The sequence below is a fragment of the Manihot esculenta genome, chromosome 15, assembly GCF_001659605.2.
Source record: "Manihot esculenta cultivar AM560-2 chromosome 15, M.esculenta_v8, whole genome shotgun sequence".
Classification (NCBI taxonomy): domain Eukaryota; kingdom Viridiplantae; phylum Streptophyta; class Magnoliopsida; order Malpighiales; family Euphorbiaceae; genus Manihot; species Manihot esculenta.
Genome location: NC_035175.2, coordinates 11651989 through 11671363, shown reverse-complemented (window position 1 = coordinate 11671363; position 19375 = coordinate 11651989). Strand labels below are relative to the sequence as shown.

The window sequence follows — 19375 nt, the reverse complement described above, 5'->3', positions numbered from 1 at the left end:
AGGAAAGCGAAGCGTGTGTAATTTTCTTTTTCCTGCGTTGAAAATGTGAGAAAAAAGTTGCCTTTTCTAAATTACGATGGCTTAATTATAATTGGTCGGAAGAATTCTTATTCTTATTATTTTTTGGTTTGCGATCAGCCATCGCTGCATCAAATGAAACACACAACCAGTATGATGATACCACAAACAAGCAAGCTCCACCCCAACATTTCTTTTTTTTTTTTTTTTTTCTTTTTTCTCGTTATAACTACATATATATCGATAAATTAACTGAAATAAAATAAAATTTTGTTTGTATCAGATCGGCTCACTGAAAAATATAATATGCTAGAGAATTTTTTTTACAATTATATTGTTTTTAATAAAAGTACCGTATACTAATTATATTTTTATAATTATATTTTTTAATTAAAAATTATTTCAACGTAAAAAACCTCAAATTAATAAAAAAAAATTCTAATGCGGTGTTATGCGTAACTAAATAAAACTAATTAAGAAAATGATGGAGGATGTGATTGAATTGGAGGGGCAGAATGAACTGAAAGCTGAGGAGATGGTGGCTTGGGATGAGGGGTTGAAGAGCCGCCGCTGCCGCCGCCTTCTCCTCCACCATTCCTGTCCTTGCTACAATACACAGACTTGGTCACTCTTAGAAGACATTCCCTTGAGGACTTGTGATTTGGCCTATTATACATGCAATTGCTAACATCATCTACTATAATACCCTTCTTTGGAAGGGGCAACCAAGATTACTTAAGATTGGAAACTCATAAACGTCCTCAACCATAAATTCAATTAGCTTATTGTTTCCTATGTTCAATTCCAGAATATTTTTTAGTTCTGCAAAGCCGTGTGATTAATTACTAATAAACTTATTAAAACTTACAGTTTATTAATATCGTGACATCATGAAATATTATTTTGATATAAATTATAATAAAAAATAAATGAAATTATAAAGTAACTTTTTATATTTTTTATATGAAAAAAATAAACAGGAGGAATACTGAATTCAATAATTAAATACTATTAGAATTAAAATTTTAAATTTTATTTTTCAGAAAAAAAAAATTACAATGAACCATAGCCAGAAAATTCACTGCGTATGCATTATTATTTTGGCTAACAAATTATTGTTATTTCTTGTTATTATTATTTAATTACTTATTCTTTGGCCATAGCTAAACTTGAGCAACTTGGTCTTTCAACTTTTTGTTGGAGGGCTAGAACCCGGACCGGACGGCGGCGAATGAGAACCACGCGTACCGGCTTTATTTTCCTTCAGACTTTCATGCTTCCCTTTGTTCATCTCTCCTGCAAACAGTTTAACGCAATAAATTAATATTATTAGCCAATGAGAAAATTTTGTCTGGTTTGCCAATTTTTAATAAAAATAATTTTATGAACAAAGTGGTTAATTTGTACTTACTTGGATTGAAGAGTTTTGTTGGAACAGCCAACGCAGCATCAAATGAAAACACTAGCAATAAGATCATACTGCCAACAAGCAAGCCTCGTCCCAACATTTTGTGTTTTTTTTAACTGTCAACAATATATATATAAATTTTTATATTTCCCCCACTCTATTGTAAACATATATTTATAGGGGAAAGCAACAGTTCTCAAACCGACAAAGAAGCTAGTCGTTGGTCAAAATTTTGAAATTCAAAATAGGAAATTAACTCCTCTTTCTTCTTGGTAGACCTTAGGGTGGCTCCAATAATAAAAGAATAATAATAATAATATTTTTTCTTGATAGACTTTAGGTGGCTCCAATAATAAAAGAATAATAATAATAATAATATTTTGAGTGCATTCACAAATTTAATTTGGTGGTAAGAATATTTAAATATATTTAAAAAGTGTAGATTTTACTTTTTCAATTTTTAATTTCTATTTTAAATAATAATAATAATAATAATAATAATAATAATAATAATAATATTCTGAAGAGTTTTTTTTTAATTAAAATTTTTCGAATTTAAACTTGTAATATAAAGTATTTTCAAAAATTTGTGAGCTTCACTTTATTAATTCTGAATGAAGCACAAAGGTATATTGGTATACCAAGCAATGTGAAATAACATTTTCTTTTCTCATTTAATATTATTAAATAAGTAAATGCAAAAATAAAAAATTGAGATTTCATTCATTTCCTAACTTTTGAATAGGGAATAGAAAAAATAACGAGTTTAGTTTAATCATAATTACATCAAAATTAAATTATGAAGGTTTTAGATTTAATTCTCTCGAATTCCTTAACTAATGGGATAATTTATTTTATATAATGTTATGGATTGAATATATGGTTAATTATTATTTATTTATTTATTTTAATATTCATTTATGCAAAAAGTTTTTAGCTTTTTAGATTGAATATAAAAAGTGAGACGGATGTAAAGGAATTGACGGAAAAAATATGAGTTGATTTTTAACAAGATATCCATTTATTCAGATTTTTAATAAAAATTAAAAGATTAATTTCATTTATAAAGAGTATATTTTAACACAATTAAAGATAAATATTGCATTGAATATTAAGATTTTATTTGGGTCTCTCCTCTTTATTTTCATAGTTTTTTACAAAAAAGTTTAAAATTTTCAAATACATATAGTCAAAAAGTATTTTTGTCCCAGCTTTTACTCACGGAAATTAAATTCCAACTTACCCAATTTTTTTATTTTTTGAATGGAACTAGAGAATATACCATAATGCTGTTAGATAAGTTAATTATTTTACTGCAATTATTTAGTTTCAGTATTTTGTTTCTTAGTCAAAGTTATAGTCCTATTTTATAGGAATTTGGTTGATAGTGTTCTGTAGAACATGGTCACGTTGCAGCAGTTTTTTATTTCTGTTAAGATTATATCTTTGCTCTTTGTAAGCCTATATAAGGGCTGTCATCTTGCTTAATAAAACACCTGTACATTGAGCATCTCTTCTCTCTTGGCAAATTATCAGTGGTATCAGAGCCCGGTTAAAAGAGAGTAAAAAAGAGCAGTAGCTGTATTTGTTTCATGGCTACAGAAACAAATTTTGTGCAAGCAGCAATTCCACGCTTTAATGGTCACTATGATCATTGGAGCATGTTGATGGAGAATTTCCTGCGATCAAAAGAATACTGGACAATCGTCGAAAACGGAATCGAAGCACCAGCAGCAGGTGAAACTTTGACGGATGCCCAGAAAACAGAGATTGAAGCGAAAAAGCTGAAAGATTTAAAGGCGAAAAATTATCTCTTTCAAGCTATTGAACGTTCCATATTGGAAACTATTCTTTGTAAAGAAACTTCCAAGGATATATGGGATTCGATGAAGAAGAAGTATCAAGGCACAGCTAGAGTGAAACGTGCCCAGCTTCAAGCTTTGAGGAGAGACTTTGAAACGTTGCAGATGAATGATGGTGAATCTGTGACTAGCTATTGCTCTAGAACCATGGAGATATGTAACAAGATGCGATTCCACGGTGAGAAGATGGATGATGTAACCATTGTGGAGAAGATTTTACGCTCTTTAACACCGAAGTACGACTATGTTGTGTGCTCTATTGAAGAGTCAAAAGATATAGATACAATGTCCCTCGACGAATTGCAAAGCTCTTTATTGGTGCATGAGCAAAAGATTAGCCGAAGTTCAAACATTGAACAGCAAGCTTTGAAAGCTTCTACCTCTATTCCTTCCTCAAATTCAAGAGGTAGGGGTAGAGGGAGAGGAAGAGGAAGAGGGAGAGGAGGTCGAGGCAATGGAAGGAATTCTAAAGGTGATGAGCAAAACAAAGGTAATGATCAACATTATGACAAATCCAAAATTGAGTGTTACAGGTGTCATAATTATGGTCACTATCGTTCCGAATGTCGTACCAAGCTGCCCAAGGATACTGAAAAGGGGGAGAAATCAAATTATGCAGAAAATGATGAAGGAGAAACTCTTTTGATGGCTGTTCAAACAAATGATACACCCGACTCCGATATTTGGTATGTTGATACCGGTTGCAGTAATCACATGTGTGGAAGTAAGTCTTCTTTTGCTTTTCTAAATGAAAATTTTCAATCTACAGTAAGTTTTGGTGATTTATCTTCTGTAGATGTGAAGGGGAAGGGTGACATTAAAATTAGAACCAAGAATGGTTTTGTAGAAAAAATTGCTAATGTGCTTTATGTTCCTAGTTTGAAAAGCAATTTGTTAAGTGCTGGACAGTTGCAAGAAAAGGGTTATATAATCACTATTCAAAATGGAACTTGTGAGATATATGATCCTTCTAGAGGAGCCATTGCTATTATTCCAATGAACTCAAAAAGATTGTTCCCTTTGAAAGTTGAAAGTGTTCAATCTTGTTTTATTGCTGAAGTGAAAGATACTTGCTGGTTGTGGCATTTTCGTTATGGCCATTTGAGTTTCAATGGATTAAGAACTCTTCATCAGAAAAATATGGTAAATGGACTTCCTCGAATCGATGCTCCATCAAAAATTTGTGAAGAATGTGTTGTTGGTAAACAACCTCGTTCTCAATTCCCTCAAGGAAAGTCATGGAGAGCAAAAGATGTTTTGGAGCTGATTCATTCCGACATTTGCGGACCAATAAAACCATTTTCGAATGGAGGTAAAAGATATCTAATTACCTTCATTGATGATTATAGTCGGAAAACATGGGTTTATTTTTTACAGGCAAAGTCTGAAGCTTTTGGAATTTTTAAAAGTTTCAAGGCACGTGTGGAGAAAGAAAGTGGAAAAGCAATTAAATCTCTTCGCACGGATCGTGGTGGTGAGTACTGCTCAAAAGAATTTGAGAATTTTTGTGCAGGTCAAGGGATCCGTAAAGAGCTTACCACTGCTTATACACCGCAGCAAAACGGTGTTTCCGAAAGAAAGAACAGAACCATCCTTAACATGGTGAGATGCTTGCTTGCTAGGGGAGGAATTCCAAAGACTTTTTGGCCTGAAGCTGTACTTTGGAGTGTTCATTTACTAAACAGAAGTCCCACTTTTGCTGTCCAAAATATGACGCCGGAAGAAGCATGGAGCGGCAGAAAACCGGATGTGGATTATTTTAAAATTTTTGGTTGCATAGCATATGCACATATCCCAAATGAAAAAAGAAAAAAACTTGATGACAAGAGTGAGAAGTGCATTTTTTTGGGTGTGAGTGAGACATCCAAAGCTTTTAAATTGTTCAATCCATTGACAAATCAGATTGTGACTAGCAGAGATGTGGTTTTTGATGAGGAAAACATTTGGGATTGGAATGGGCAGCAGCCAACTCCAATTATTCTTGATGATGAAGTTGAAAAAGAGGAGAAACCAACTAAAAATTCAGAAAATAATGTTCCCAGAGATGAAGAAAGTTCAGTAACTTCTGAAATTCAGTCACCAACAAGTGAGGCAGCAGCAGCAGTTTCTGCTCAATCTTCTCTCCGTACACGAAAAAGGCCTGCTTGGATGAAAGATTATGAGGTAATGGGAGTGAATTACAATGAAGAATCTATCACTCACTTTGCCTTGTATGCAGATTGTGATCCTACAACATTTGAAAGTGCTGTCAAAGAATCAAAATGGAAGGAGGCAATGGATGCAGAAATTGAAGCCATTGAAAGAAATGATACTTGGCAACTTTGTGACCTTCCGAAAGGGAATAAAACCATTGGTGTAAAGTGGGTTTTCAAGACAAAATTGAAGGAAAATGGTGAAGTTGACAAGTATAAAGCGCGGTTGGTGGCGAAGGGATACAAGCAAGAGTATGGGGTTGATTACACTGAAATTTTTGCTCCAGTTGCACGACATGATACAATTCGTTTGGTGGTAGCAATGGCAGCACAAAATTCTTGGCCTATTTTTCAATTGGACGTTAAATCAGCTTTTTTGCACGGTAAATTGGAAGAACAGGTATTTATTGATCAACCCCCTGGTTATATTAAAATTGGACATGAGCATAAGGTCTATAAATTGAAAAAAGCTCTATATGGATTAAAACAAGCCCCAAGGGCTTGGTATAGTCGCATCGAAACTTATTTTATGAAAAATGGTTTCCAAAAATGTCCATATGAGCATTCTCTTTTTGTTAAAATTGGGAATGAGGGCCAAATGCTTATTGTTTGCTTGTATGTAGACGATCTTATATTTACCGGAAATGACAGTGGGATGTTTGAAAAATTCAAAAAATCTATGATGGCTGAATTTGAGATGTCAGACCTTGGAAAGATGCATTACTTTCTAGGCTTAGAGGTAGTACAATCAAAGATGGGATTTTTTGTTTGTCAAAAGAAATATGTGAGAGAAATTTTGGATAAATTTCAGATGAAGGATTGTAATCCTGCATCCACACCAACTGAATTTGGTTTAAAGCTTCACAAAGATCTTGAAGGGAAAAAGGTGGATAGCACTCTTTATAGACAAATTGTTGGCAGCCTCATGTACTTAACCGGAACAAGGCCGGATATAATGTATGCTGTAAGTCTTATTAGCAGATTTATGGAGAGTCCAACTGAAATGCACTTGCTTGCCGCCAAGAGAATTCTTCGTTACTTGCAAGGGACGAAGGATTTCGGTTTGTTTTTTAAAGCTAATGAAAAGTCAGAATTAATTGGCTTTACAGATAGTGATTATGCAGGAGACCAAGACAGCAGAAGGAGCACTTCAGGATATATTTTTATGCTTGGAACAGGACCTGTTTCATGGTCTTCTAAGAAGCAGCCAATTGTCACTTTGTCCAGTACAGAAGCGAAATTTGTCGCTGCTACGTATTGTGCTTGTCAAGCCATTTGGCTAAGGAGAATTCTTGAAGAATTGCAGCTTAAACAAGAAGGAGCTACCACAATTTTCTGTGACAATAGTTCAGCAATAAAATTGTCCAAAAATCCAGTACTTCATGGAAGGAGCAAGCATATTGATGTGAAGTATTATTTTTTGAGAGATTTGTGTAATGAAGGAAAAATTGAATTGAAGTACTGTCCAAGTGAGGAGCAGCTTGCTGACATATTTACAAAGTCTCTCAAGCTACATTCTTTCCTGAATTTGAGAAGTCTGATGGGTGTTTGCAGCAGAGAAGATGCAAAGCTTTAAACTGAAACTTGTTGAATTTTTGAGTTTTCAGTTTAAGGGAGGGATTGTTAGATAAGTTAATTATTTTACTGCAATTATTTAGTTCCAGTATTTTGTTTCTTAGTCAAAGTTATAGTCCTATTTTATAGGAATTTGGTTGATAGTGTTCTGTAGAACATGGTCACGTTGCAGCAGTTTTTTATTTCTGTTAAGATTATATCTTTGCTCTTTGTAAGCCTATATAAGGGCTGTCATCTTGCTTAATAAAACACCTGTACATTGAGCATCTCTTCTCTCTTGGCAAATTATCAAATGCAACCATTGTTATTGAAAGTTTAAATTTCGATATTCAGTGTCCGGGTGACATAACATAAAATACGAAAAAAAGACATAACATAAAATAAAAAAATAACAAAAAGAAAACATAAAGAATTACAAGTTCAGATTGATTTTTGAAGATTGTCCTACGTTTCGAAGGTGAGAATCCTTTATTTACGATAAATTATAAATAGAAAACAATCACACACAAATATAATCTCGATTATAAATCAATAATAGTAGGAAAAAATAATTTTAGTGCTTTTTACACTTTGTACACTTTTTAGCACTAAAAATCAGAGGAAAATCTATCCCTTAAAAAAGATTGAAAAACTGAAAAACTTCTCAGATCTTTTAAATGAAGGCAGAAAAATAAACTTTCGTTCCTTTTAATTCTCTTAGATGTTTCAACCATTTTAAAGAATTCACGTGTCAAATCTTTTGAACACTTTGAGGAATCAGTGCATTCCCGACATTTTAAACCTCCGCATCTGGACTACTCTTGCACTTCCGGGCTACTCTCGCTCTCCAGCTTTCCGGGCTTTCGAGTTCTCAAGCCTTAGCGAATCTTTGAATCTCCGGACTTTCCTTTTTGCTTTATAAGCTTCTGAAATATCTGAGCTTTCCTGAACACGTAGCCTGTCTTGACGAGCATCCGAGCTCCCTCGAGTCCTGCGAGCATTCCGAGTATTCTAACCTTTTTCTCATTACGCCTGCCTTATTTAGCTCTGTTTCCATTAGGCAAGTCGACCCTTCCTTTAGACAGGTATGCCCTTTAGTAAAATATCTTGTCAATGGATCGTCACACCTCATTACAAGGTCTGATCATCTATCAAGTCTATGGGTCGTTTGAACTTTCTCTTTTATTTTTATTAAAAAGATCTAAATTATTTTAAATAATTCGAGTATCAATTCTACCTATCATTTATATCCTCACACAATATAATAACAATCAATTAAGAATAGTTTATTTTTACATTTGCAGCAGTGGCTTGAAATTTTATTTTAATATTTTAATAAAATTATTTAAAATATTTATTTAAGAAATTTAATGTGCTAAATAGTAAATAATAAATATTAAAATCGGTCACTTGGAAGGCTTACTTAAAATTTATATTTTTACACCTTCAGAAAAGATCATCAAATATTTTTTTTCTCCACTTATTTTCATACTTGAAAAAGTTTTTTGTTTTTTTAAATTATGAAAAGATTAATATGTCCTTAAACAGGAAAAATAAAGATTGATATGTCACACCCATTCTCTAATCTGTAGAGATGGATATGACTCGAAAAATTGACAGAGTTTCCACTAATATTATACATATAATTACCTATAACCTGCTATAAGATTTAAAATATTAAACATATAAGAGAAAACTGATGACTGTTCTAGTCAATTCATAATATATTTACATTAAACAAAATACGTTCTTCACTGGAATGTACAATCTATACATAATCTTTCAAAATTACAAAAGATATGACAAAAGACCTAGGATTGGTCTGACCTCCACTAGACTCTGAGTGGACAATGTGGAAGGAAGGTCAAACTAGGAGATGAGGTCTGCTGAGCGGATTACCGAAAAGAAACTGAAATAATAAAAGTATAAAGGTGAGTACAAAATACTCAGTGAGTGGATAAATAAATAACAAAGGGGAAAAGATAAAGTTTAAGTACTTAATAGTACCAAATATTTAGCTAAAATAAGTTAGCTGAATAAATACAATTTAATTCAATTAATATAAAATAAACTATGAAAAATAGAATCCGCATACACTCATAATATATCCCCTGTAGATAATGCTGGCATCTCAGGTGTGATAAAATAATGACAGCCTGAGAGCAATGCTGGCATCTTAGACTCTATGATGACAATTTTGGCCCAAGAGCAAATAAAATACTGGTCATACACATGTGCAGAACTACCCCAAAGGGTGACCACCTGACATACGCCCCAAAGGCTGTCTGTATATCAAGCGTTGTCCCAAAGACCGTATGAATATATATTATGCTGAAAATAAATCACCTGTCATCAAGGTGTTATCTATTCGGTGCATATACAGAGTGTAATCGGCTATTTATTCAGCTGTGCTTTAAATTCAATTTCATTCATTAAAGAAATATAAATTATCTTTATCCTTTCCCAACTTAAATAAACAAAATAACATTACACATATAAATATATTTAAGAAAAATATCAATGTTATATATTTATCCACTCACCAGTACTGAGGATAGAATAACCTAGATCGCAGGAGCACTCCTATTACCTATCCCAAAAGCTGGATCCTCTCCTAGAATTAAAAAGTAAAAAATAATATATCAAATAATAAATAAACATTCTAGGATGAAAATATAAAACGTAAAATACGAAATTTTAAATATATATATATATATATATATATATTTAAGAAAATTTCGGCAGTATTTCGGCATAGCTAGACCTCCCAAAAATACCCAAACTCAATAACCTATAAATATTATTCAGATCAACCTATAAAAATCATTAATCCAAAAAGAAATATAAAACCCCATTGATTGGATCTAACTAAAACATAACCCATTTTTATCCTCAAATCACAAAATCACTATTAAAAGGTAGAGAAAATAAACTATATCGCAATAAATCAAATAAAGGGAATAAAACTCACCTACCCAATTTTGGAACCTCTGAAAGAAAAAATTGAATTTCTGAGCAGGATATAGGTTTAAATCAGGATCTAGCTGAAGGATCTTAGAAGTTTGTGGGTTGATTGGGTTGAGAGGTAGGAGATTTGGATTAAAGAGAAGGAATTTTTAATTTTTTTTTTTTTTTTAAAACTAACAGAGCAAGCTCTGTTTCTGGAGGAGGGAGACGGATGGGTTTCGGGAATGTTTCGGGACATTTCCGAAACCAGAGCTTTAATGCTCTCTCCTTTTTTTTTTTTTTTTTTTTTTTTTTATGGGCCTGGGCCTTATAATTCTCTCATCCTAATAGAAATTTCGTCCTCGAAATTTACATACCTGGTGAAGGGAATAAATGTGGAAATTAAATTCGCATATTCTCTTCTTTTTCCCAGGTAGCTTCTTTGGCAGAATGGTTACTCCATCGAACTTTAACCAGGGGTATTATCATGCTCCTTAGAACCTTCTCTTCTCTGGCAATGATCTCTACTGGCTCTTCTTCATATGTTAAATCTTTCCTCAACTCGATAGGCTGTTTCTGGAGAATGTGGGAAGGATCACTTCTGTATCTCCTTAACATAAATACATGAAAGACATCATGAATCTGAGATAGCTCTGGAGGTAGTGCTAAACGATAAGCAACAGGTCCAATTCTCTCTAAAATCTCATATGGTCCTACTGTATGTGCATTGAACCAATAGCTATAGATTTGAGAAAGCTCTGTTCGGAATTTGTATGGTTGGGAAGTCAACCCCATTACCTCCAAACTTCAACAAATTTCTCTAAGTTCCTCGTGGGTGCCATAATTGCCAATAACTTTCCATGTTAGTAATTAACGAGAGCATAGCTAAGATGTCTCATCTCTTGGGAACTCTTTAGCCTTTAGTCCCCCAAGGCAGGGATCGAATTTTGTCTTGCACTAAATGAGTTCATGTTCGAACTTTTTTTTGCATGAAAATATGTAGCACATTCCTCAACCAATCTGCCACTAGATATCATAAGATGCAAAAGGAAAACTTGAATCTTTCCATTGGCACGAGTCTTTGTCTCTCTCCAATAGGTGCTTCCACAACATTGCAAAAAGCCAAACAATGCATAATGTATATCAAGCTGTGCATTCTTTTGCAACTAAAACAATAAATCAGCTCTTGCTCAGTTGCCCCAAAAGGGGCAACTCGTTTGGCATTGTTAAACGTATAATGCTTTGAGTTGCTCCCAAAAGCTTAAGCTCAAATAAGAAGACGCCACAGACTGCAAGATAACCATAGCAATGAAATCAACACTATGACTTCATGTAAAACACATATAAGATAATAAACTCCCTCGATGTTTGAGATATCCATTCCAAGATTACATTAAGCAACCACCATATGTTTATTTAGCATGCACTAAACAAGCAGTTCAGAATTGTAGGAAAGCATCAGCTAATCACAATATCCTTAAAGCAGCACCCGGAAGAAAATTGTCACACCCAATCCCCAAACTGTAGAGACTGATATGGGCCTGGGCTTGGGCCTGATAAAAATGATACTCATAGATCATAAAGGACTTGAGAAACTAATCAGTGATGGCATATAATTCCATAAGATTATAATGACTGCTGATATTTTTGTTAAGAGTGCAAAATACAGTAAACCATTCGCAACCACATTCAGCTTTAAAATTTATCAGTCAGATTAGCAAAAGAGATCGAGATTGTAATTAGATTGACATGATTCAGATGAGATAATAAGAATACACAGTTTTACAATGATTTGCAATCGTTGAGTGTCTCTGTAACATCATAGCTAACTTGTAAAATGCCAAAAAGAAATTGTTTGAAAGGAACTTAGGAATACAGTTTCCAAAACCATAATTAACCACTGAGGACAAAAAATCTTTATATATGCTCTCAAAAGAAAAATTAGAGATTAAGACACTTATTATCTATGTAAAAAAGAATAGAAATACCTAGGACCGATAATAGTTCAGTCCTTCCAACTCATGATTCTATCTAATTAGAAATTACAAATTAGCTTGTCCCGATCGAGTGTATAAAATTGATTCTAATTAGAAATATCAGAAATCTCATGTTTTACCTCTCCGATCTGTATTTTTTTTTTTTTTAAAAAGATAGATTTATAAAAGTATAGAGAATTTTAAAAAATATATATATAATTTAAATTGCAAAATATTTTGTTATTAAAATAACACTGCAACTAAATTTAAAAATGCACAAAATAAACTATAGATTCCCTAAATGTCAAAAATAAAAAATTTAATTTACAGATAATATTTAGTCATTAATTAGAAAGAATTTGCCATAATTTTAAACTATAGATTCCCTAAATATAAAAAATTAAAGTAGTAACTAAATTGTGAGAAAATATGCATAAGACTAGAATCCATTATTTGATAATTATATTTTACCATAGAAAAAATATGAATAATCAAAATATGAAGAATAATCAGAATTGATATGAAGAATTATCAAAATATGAAAATTAAGAATCAATGAAAAAAAAAAGAAGAATAATTAATCAAAATCATATTCTACCAAAGAAATCTGGTACTCTAAAATTGATATTTTTATTTTTTAATTCGAAATGATTAATTTTCTTACCTTTTCCTCGTATTATGCTATTGTCTACTATATGGCTATATAAACGCACAAGCAGTATGATGATGCGTTTAGGGTTTGCTTTCCTCAAAATATTTTGGCTGCTCACTCTTCTCTTCTTCTGTAACTGCATCATGAGGAAATATATAATAATAAAATATCGTAAGTGTTAAAAGCATGATATATATAACATACTGGGTTTAGGGTTTCTCGCTTGCATGGCAGACGACAGAAGACAACTGCTGGGTTCTCCAGGTCTAGCTGACAGAACTGTCTCAGATGAGATGAAGAGAAAAAAAACAAATTGATAATTTAATGGATAAAACTTAACCGTATGTGGTCTAAGTCTACAAAGACTTTACGTTGTGTGTGGAACCTGTGGTTATTTTAGGAAAATATAGTTAGGAAAGCGATGAGTATGTAATTTTCTTTTTCCTGCGTTGAAAATGTGAGAAAAAAGTTGCCTTTTCTAAATTACGATGGCTTAATTATAATTGGTTGGAAGAATTGTTATTCTTATTTTTTTTGGTTTACGATCAGCCATCACTGCATCAAATGAAACGCAGAAGCAGTATGATGATGCCACTAACAAGCAAGCTCCACCCCAACATTTTTTTTTTTGATATAACAAGGTGTGTATCTCAAATTAACCGAATTAAAACTAAATTTTATTCGTGTCGGATTGATCAATAAAGTGTGCTCGAGAAATTATATCTTTTTTAATAAAAATATTTATACTAACCATATTTTTATAATTGTATATTTTAATTATATTCTTATTAAAAATTAGGAAGAAGACTATTTAACATAAAAAAATCTCAAATTAATAAAGAAAATCCAATGTAAGGTTATGCCTAACTAAATAAAACTAATTAAGAAAATGATGGAGGTGATTGAATTGGAGGGGCAGAATGAACTGAAAGTTGAGGAGATGGTGGCTGGGGGTGAGGGGTTGAAGAGCCGCCACTGCCGCCACCTTCCCCTCCACCATACCTGTCCTTGCTACAATACACAGACTTGCTCACTCTTAGGAGACATTCCCTTGAGGACTTCTGATTTGGCCTATTATACATGGATTTGCTAACATCATCTACTATAATACCCTTCTTTGGAAGGGGCAACCAAGATTACTTATAAACGTCCTTAACCATAAATTCAATTAGCTTATTGTTTCCTACGTTCAATTCCAGTGTTTTTTAGTTGGCAAGTTAGACAATTAGTTATTAATGCACTTATTAGAGTTTACGGTTTGTTATCGTGATATCACGAAATAATATTTTAATATAAATGATAATAAAAATAAATAAAATTATGAAGTAACTCTATATTTTTCATTATTTTTTATAATTAAACTATTAGAAGTAAGAATTTGGATTATTTTCCACAATTGGAAAAAAAACAGCACACAAATACTGAATTCAATATTTAGATACTATTAGAATTAAAATTTTTAATTTTATTTTTCAGCAAAAAAATAATTACAATGGACCATAGCCAGAAAATTCACTGCGTATGCATTATTATTTTGGCTAACAAATTATTGTTATTTAATTATTTATTGTTTGGCCATAGCTAAACTGGAGCAACTTGGTCTTTCAACTTTTTGTTGGAGGGTTAGAACCCGGACCGGCCGGCGGCGAATGAGAAACACGCGAACCGGCTTTATTTTCCTTCAGAGTTTCATGCTTCCCTTTGTTCATCTCTCCTGCAAACAGTGTAACGCAATAAATTAATACTAATTAGCCAATGAGAAAAATTTGTCTGGTTTGCCAAGTATCAATTTTTTTTTTAATAAAAATAATTTTATGAATAAAGTGGTTAATTTATATACTTACTTGGATTGAAGAGTTTTGTTGGAACAGCCAACACAGCATCAAATGAAAACACAAACAATAAGATCATACTGCCAACAAGCAAGCCTCGTCCCAACATTTTGTGTTTTTTACTGTCAACAATTAATATATATATAAATTTCTATGTTTCTCCCACTTTATTGTAAACATGTATTTATAGGGGAACGCAATAGTTCTCAAACCGACAAAGAAGCTAATCCTTGGTCAAAATTTTGAAATTCAAAATAGGAAATTAACTACTCTTTCCCATGGTCTTCTTGTTAGACCTTACATTGGCTCTAATAATAATATAATAATAATAATAATAATATTCTGAGTAGTACATGAGTTTTTTCTTTTTTAATTAAAAATTTTCGAATTTAAGCTTTTAATGTAAAGTATTTTCAAATTTGTGAGCTTCACTTTATTAATTCTGAATGATGCATAAAGGTATATTGGTATACCATGCAATGTGAACTTTTATCATTTAATATTATTAAATAAGCAAATGTAAAAATAAAAAATTGAGATTCCATTCATTTTCTATTCTTTGAAGGAATAGAAAAAGTAATGAGTTTAGTTTGGTGATAATTTGACATGGAGCAACTGGCATTGGATTTTACGGCAGACTTGGACCGGAGTTAATTTTTGCATTTTAATTATTTTTTTAGATATTTTGGGTATTATCATAATTTTGCATATTAGGGTTTTGTTTCTATTATAAATAACCTCCATTGTCTATTAGAAAGACACTTTTCAATCTTTGAGAAATTTCAATAAAACTTTTTGTCTTTTAGCCTATCGTTTTTCTTATTTCGTCTTAACCAAACGATAATGGTTAAAATTTCTGACGGAGTCTAAATAGTCCTTTATCATAATTACATCAAAATTAAATTATGAAGGTTTTAGATTTAACTCTCTTAAACTGTTTACTTTTTAAAAACAATGTGAACATATGGGATAATTTATTTTATTAAGGTTGATGGATTGAATACATAGTTAATTATTATTTATTCATTTTTTTAATATCCATTTATGCAAAAAGGTTTTAGCTTTTTAGGTTGAATATAAAAAATGAGACGAATGTAAAGGGATTGATAGAAAAAAAAATGAGTTTATTTTTCATAGGATATCTATTTATTCAGATTTTTAATAAAAATTAAAAGATTAATTTCATTTATTAAGAGTGTATTTTAACACAATTAAATGTAAATATTGCATTGGATAGTAAGATTTTATTTGGGTCTCTCCTCTTTATTTCCATTGTTTTTAATAAAAAGATTAAAATTTTCAAATATGTATGGTCAAAATGTATTTTTGTCCCAGCTTTTACTCATGGAAATTAAATTCCAACTGACTCAATTTTTTTTGAATGGAACTCGAGAATATACCATAATGCATCAGTTTGTTATTGAAATTTTAAATTCCGATATTCGGTGAGCGAGTAACATAAAATAAGAAAATAAAAAAAAATAGAAAAGAAGAAAATATAAAGAGTTTTATAAGTTTGAATTAATATTTGAGAATTATGTTTCGGAGAAGAGAATCTTTATTCATAATAAGTCACAGAGAGAACAACCATACGTAAACACAAACTCAATTACAAATCAATAATTTTGGTGCTTTTTACACTTAGTACACTTTTTCATATTAAAAATCAAAGAAATATATACTCCTTAAATAGTATATTCAACGGTCTTGGCCTCCCTGTGAAAAGATGGAAAATCCCTTAGTTCTTTTCAATGGAGGCGAAAAAAAAAAATATCGTCGTTGATAAGCGGTTGTCGAAGCCGTAAAAAATAAACCTATTAAACAATCAACAATAAACTTGTAGATAGTGGCAATAGGGTCGAACCACAGGGAATTGACACCAATAATTTTCCTAATAATGACTAGGTCAAGTAAATAACAAGTAATTAAAAGAGGGGGGGTTTTGAGTTGATGGATTAACACTAAATAACAAAAAAAAGCGATAATTTAAAGATGAGTAAATCAATAAGAGAAAAGCTTATAGTTGAAGTATGGATCTATTTCAGATTGTTTAGAATTGATCATTGATTCTTTAATACTCCTATTTATCTCAATAAATTAGTTTAGGATGTGGAAGACGCTTCTCACAATCCAAATTCCTCCTTAGTTCTAGTTTGATTAGGAAACGTTCGCTAATCAAACACTAGTTAACAAGTTGCCAAGGAACGTCCTTGGGGCCTTTGGCATCGAACAACTGTTAACTGCATTAAGACTTAGAGAAACCTAATTCTAACCTTGCCAACCGCGTGGTCAAGTTTAGATCATGCAACTTGATTAAATTTGTGTTCAAATAATATAAGCAATTACGGACTTAAATTATTCAAACAATTGTTACTCAAGCAATTAAAAGCAATAGGCCTAAATTGATTCTAAAAGCAAAGCAACAATTATAGAAAGATCAAATTGCATAAATATTGAAAATAAATAAAAGTTTAACAATGGAGATTTAAATCTCCCAATTCATCACAAATCTGAATTTTCCAACTTCAACTAGAAAGGAAAGTGTTTAGCCACTCATGGTGGACAAAATCACACAAGAAAAAAGAAAGAAGAGATTGCTGCGTTTCTGGAGAGTTTCTGAAGCTGAGAGATGATCAGAAATGCCCTGCTGGTTTGAAGGCTCTCCTTTTATAGCTGAAGAATTCCATCCATCTAGGGTTTCAAAATCCCTTTTTGATTTGGTGTTTGACTCCTCTTTTGATGTTGAATTTAATTGCAATTGGAATTCCTTGGATGAGAAGCTCTTTCGTGGCTCTTGGTTTTATGTTGGTAGTGATTGAGTTGGATTTGGACATATGAAAATTCAGATTTCTGTTTTCTGCCCAATTTCCCGCTCTGCTGTCAGTTTCTGCTGTCAAAGTGATTTGCCCGGTGATTTGACCAGTTTCTTCAAGTGATTAGGCAAATCACTGACCCAATCACTTTTCTGTGAGTCAGTCCAGTTTTCTGCTCTCTGTCTTCTGCGAGTGATTTGGCCAGTGTCTTCGAGTGTCTTGGGCAAATCACTGCCCATATCACTTATGCCTGTTGCCTCCAGGTTTCTGCTGTCAAAGTGATTTGCCCGGTGATTTGAGTGTTTTGGGCAAATCACTGACCCAATCACTTTTCTGTCAATTTTCTGCACTTTTTCTCCAATTTTTCAATTTCTTCCTTTTCTGTAAAAACAAGATAAAAACCATAAATTAAACTAAAAAATGTGTAAATAAGCAATAAAAAGGATAATAAAAATGCGGCTAATTTATGCTTGATGAAATACCCCCACACCTAGCTTTTTGCTTGTCCTCAAGCAACAAATAACTTAGTTAATCAAGTTCCTTTTTCCTTTGAGCCTAAGTACCACTTAATCAGCCCCCCCTAGACTCCTAAGCTGAAGTATCACAGTATAGAGTACATGCACCAAGGTCGTCCTCTCCTTTCCTTGTTTCCTTTCACCTACCATGGTCAAGAGAAAGGTTTTTGACTCAATCATGCTTATTCTTTTATGTTAGGTTTAGTGCAGCCCCTAGGAGTGACTTGCCCCTTTTCTTCTTTCTTCCTTTTTATTTTTATTTTTATTTTCAGCAGCACTTATTCTTATCCTTGCCTGAAAAAGTCACTAACCTTTTTACGCGATTGTGTACATGGGTGATACACCCCCGGTTACTCAGTTAGTCACTTGTTCAAGTGGCTACTAGCTCTGTTCATAGTCTAGACCATCGAAACTTATTTGCTTGGAAAAGTCACTGACCTTTTTACTCGATTGTGTACATGGGTGATACACCCCCGGTTACTCAGTCAGTCACTTCTCCAAGTGGCTATTAGGCTCAGTTCATAGTCTTAAACCATTGGAACAAGTTTATGATTTGTGCTTTATGCTGGTTTTTTATGATAGTTTGGGCAAATCAGCTCATAGGGAGTTACACTAACTTTGTGTTTTCATGTATTTGTATTTTTATTTCCCTTGACCTTAGCAAATTTGAGGATTCAATTCAAGAGAAAAACTCCCTAAGTGAAGGTAACATACTGTGAATGATTCAATTTAAGCTTAAAGGGGTGGCAAATCAATGGGGTCATGAGATAAGGAAACTCTTTTAACCTTGTTATCTATGTTGAGTAGAGCAAAAGCTAAGACAAAATTCTGTGTGTGTGTGCAAGAAAAAATGTGTGCCAAGAAAAAAAAAATGTGTGGTGTATGTCATGGGGCAAAAAGATGCAAAAAGAAACAAAAAGACACAAGTAGAAAGCAAAAGATGATGGAATCAATGTAAATCAATGCAAAAAATAACCTAGTAATACCCCCACACCTATGACAAACATTGTCCTCAATGTGTAAGCATATATAAAAAAAAATTAAGGAAAGAAAGGGAAAGGGACTTCCTGGCCTGTGGGTGATTTGAGCAGGTGATTTGGGCAAATCACTGGTCAAATCACTGTCGTGGCTGGTCTGTGGGCAGAAAATGTTGAACCAGCAGCTGCAACATGCTTTCCATGTGCTGCATCCTGTCTTGAGCCTCCACCGAATGGTCTTGAGGTGCCTTTTATGTCCTCCAAGGTCCACCCAATTGCTTTCTTGTGCTTCCTCAACAGATCAAGGAGCTTTTCCTCTTCTTCTTGGCTGAGCTGGTTAGAAATAATTGCTGGAAGTGAATTTCTAGCTTCCAAGTAGGCATATTTGAGGTGGCTGGGCAATGGTTTCAGTTCTGGTGCAGTTGCTGTTTGTGCTGATTTCTGTTGTTTGCTGTCTGATTTGGGTTGTGATTTGGGCAGATTATCTGGTGATCTGGGCAAATCACTGTCTGTCAAGTCTGTCTGCTCCAGTGATTTGGTCTGTGATTTGAGCAGATTATCTGGTGATCTGGGCAAATCACCCACATCCAGCAAGTTACAGCAGTCTGCTGTTTTTTCTGTTTCAGTGAT

General features: G+C 32.8%; 1 protein-coding gene across 1 annotated transcript; it reads right to left on the bottom strand.

Annotated features, from left to right (window-relative positions):
* Positions 1 to 10382: 10382 nt before the first annotated feature.
* LOC110602009 lies at positions 10383 to 10775 on the bottom strand. Its single transcript, XM_021739439.1, has one exon. The coding sequence runs from the start codon at positions 10773 to 10775 to the stop codon at positions 10383 to 10385; it is 393 nt and encodes a 130-aa protein (XP_021595131.1).
* Positions 10776 to 19375: the final 8600 nt, after the last annotated feature.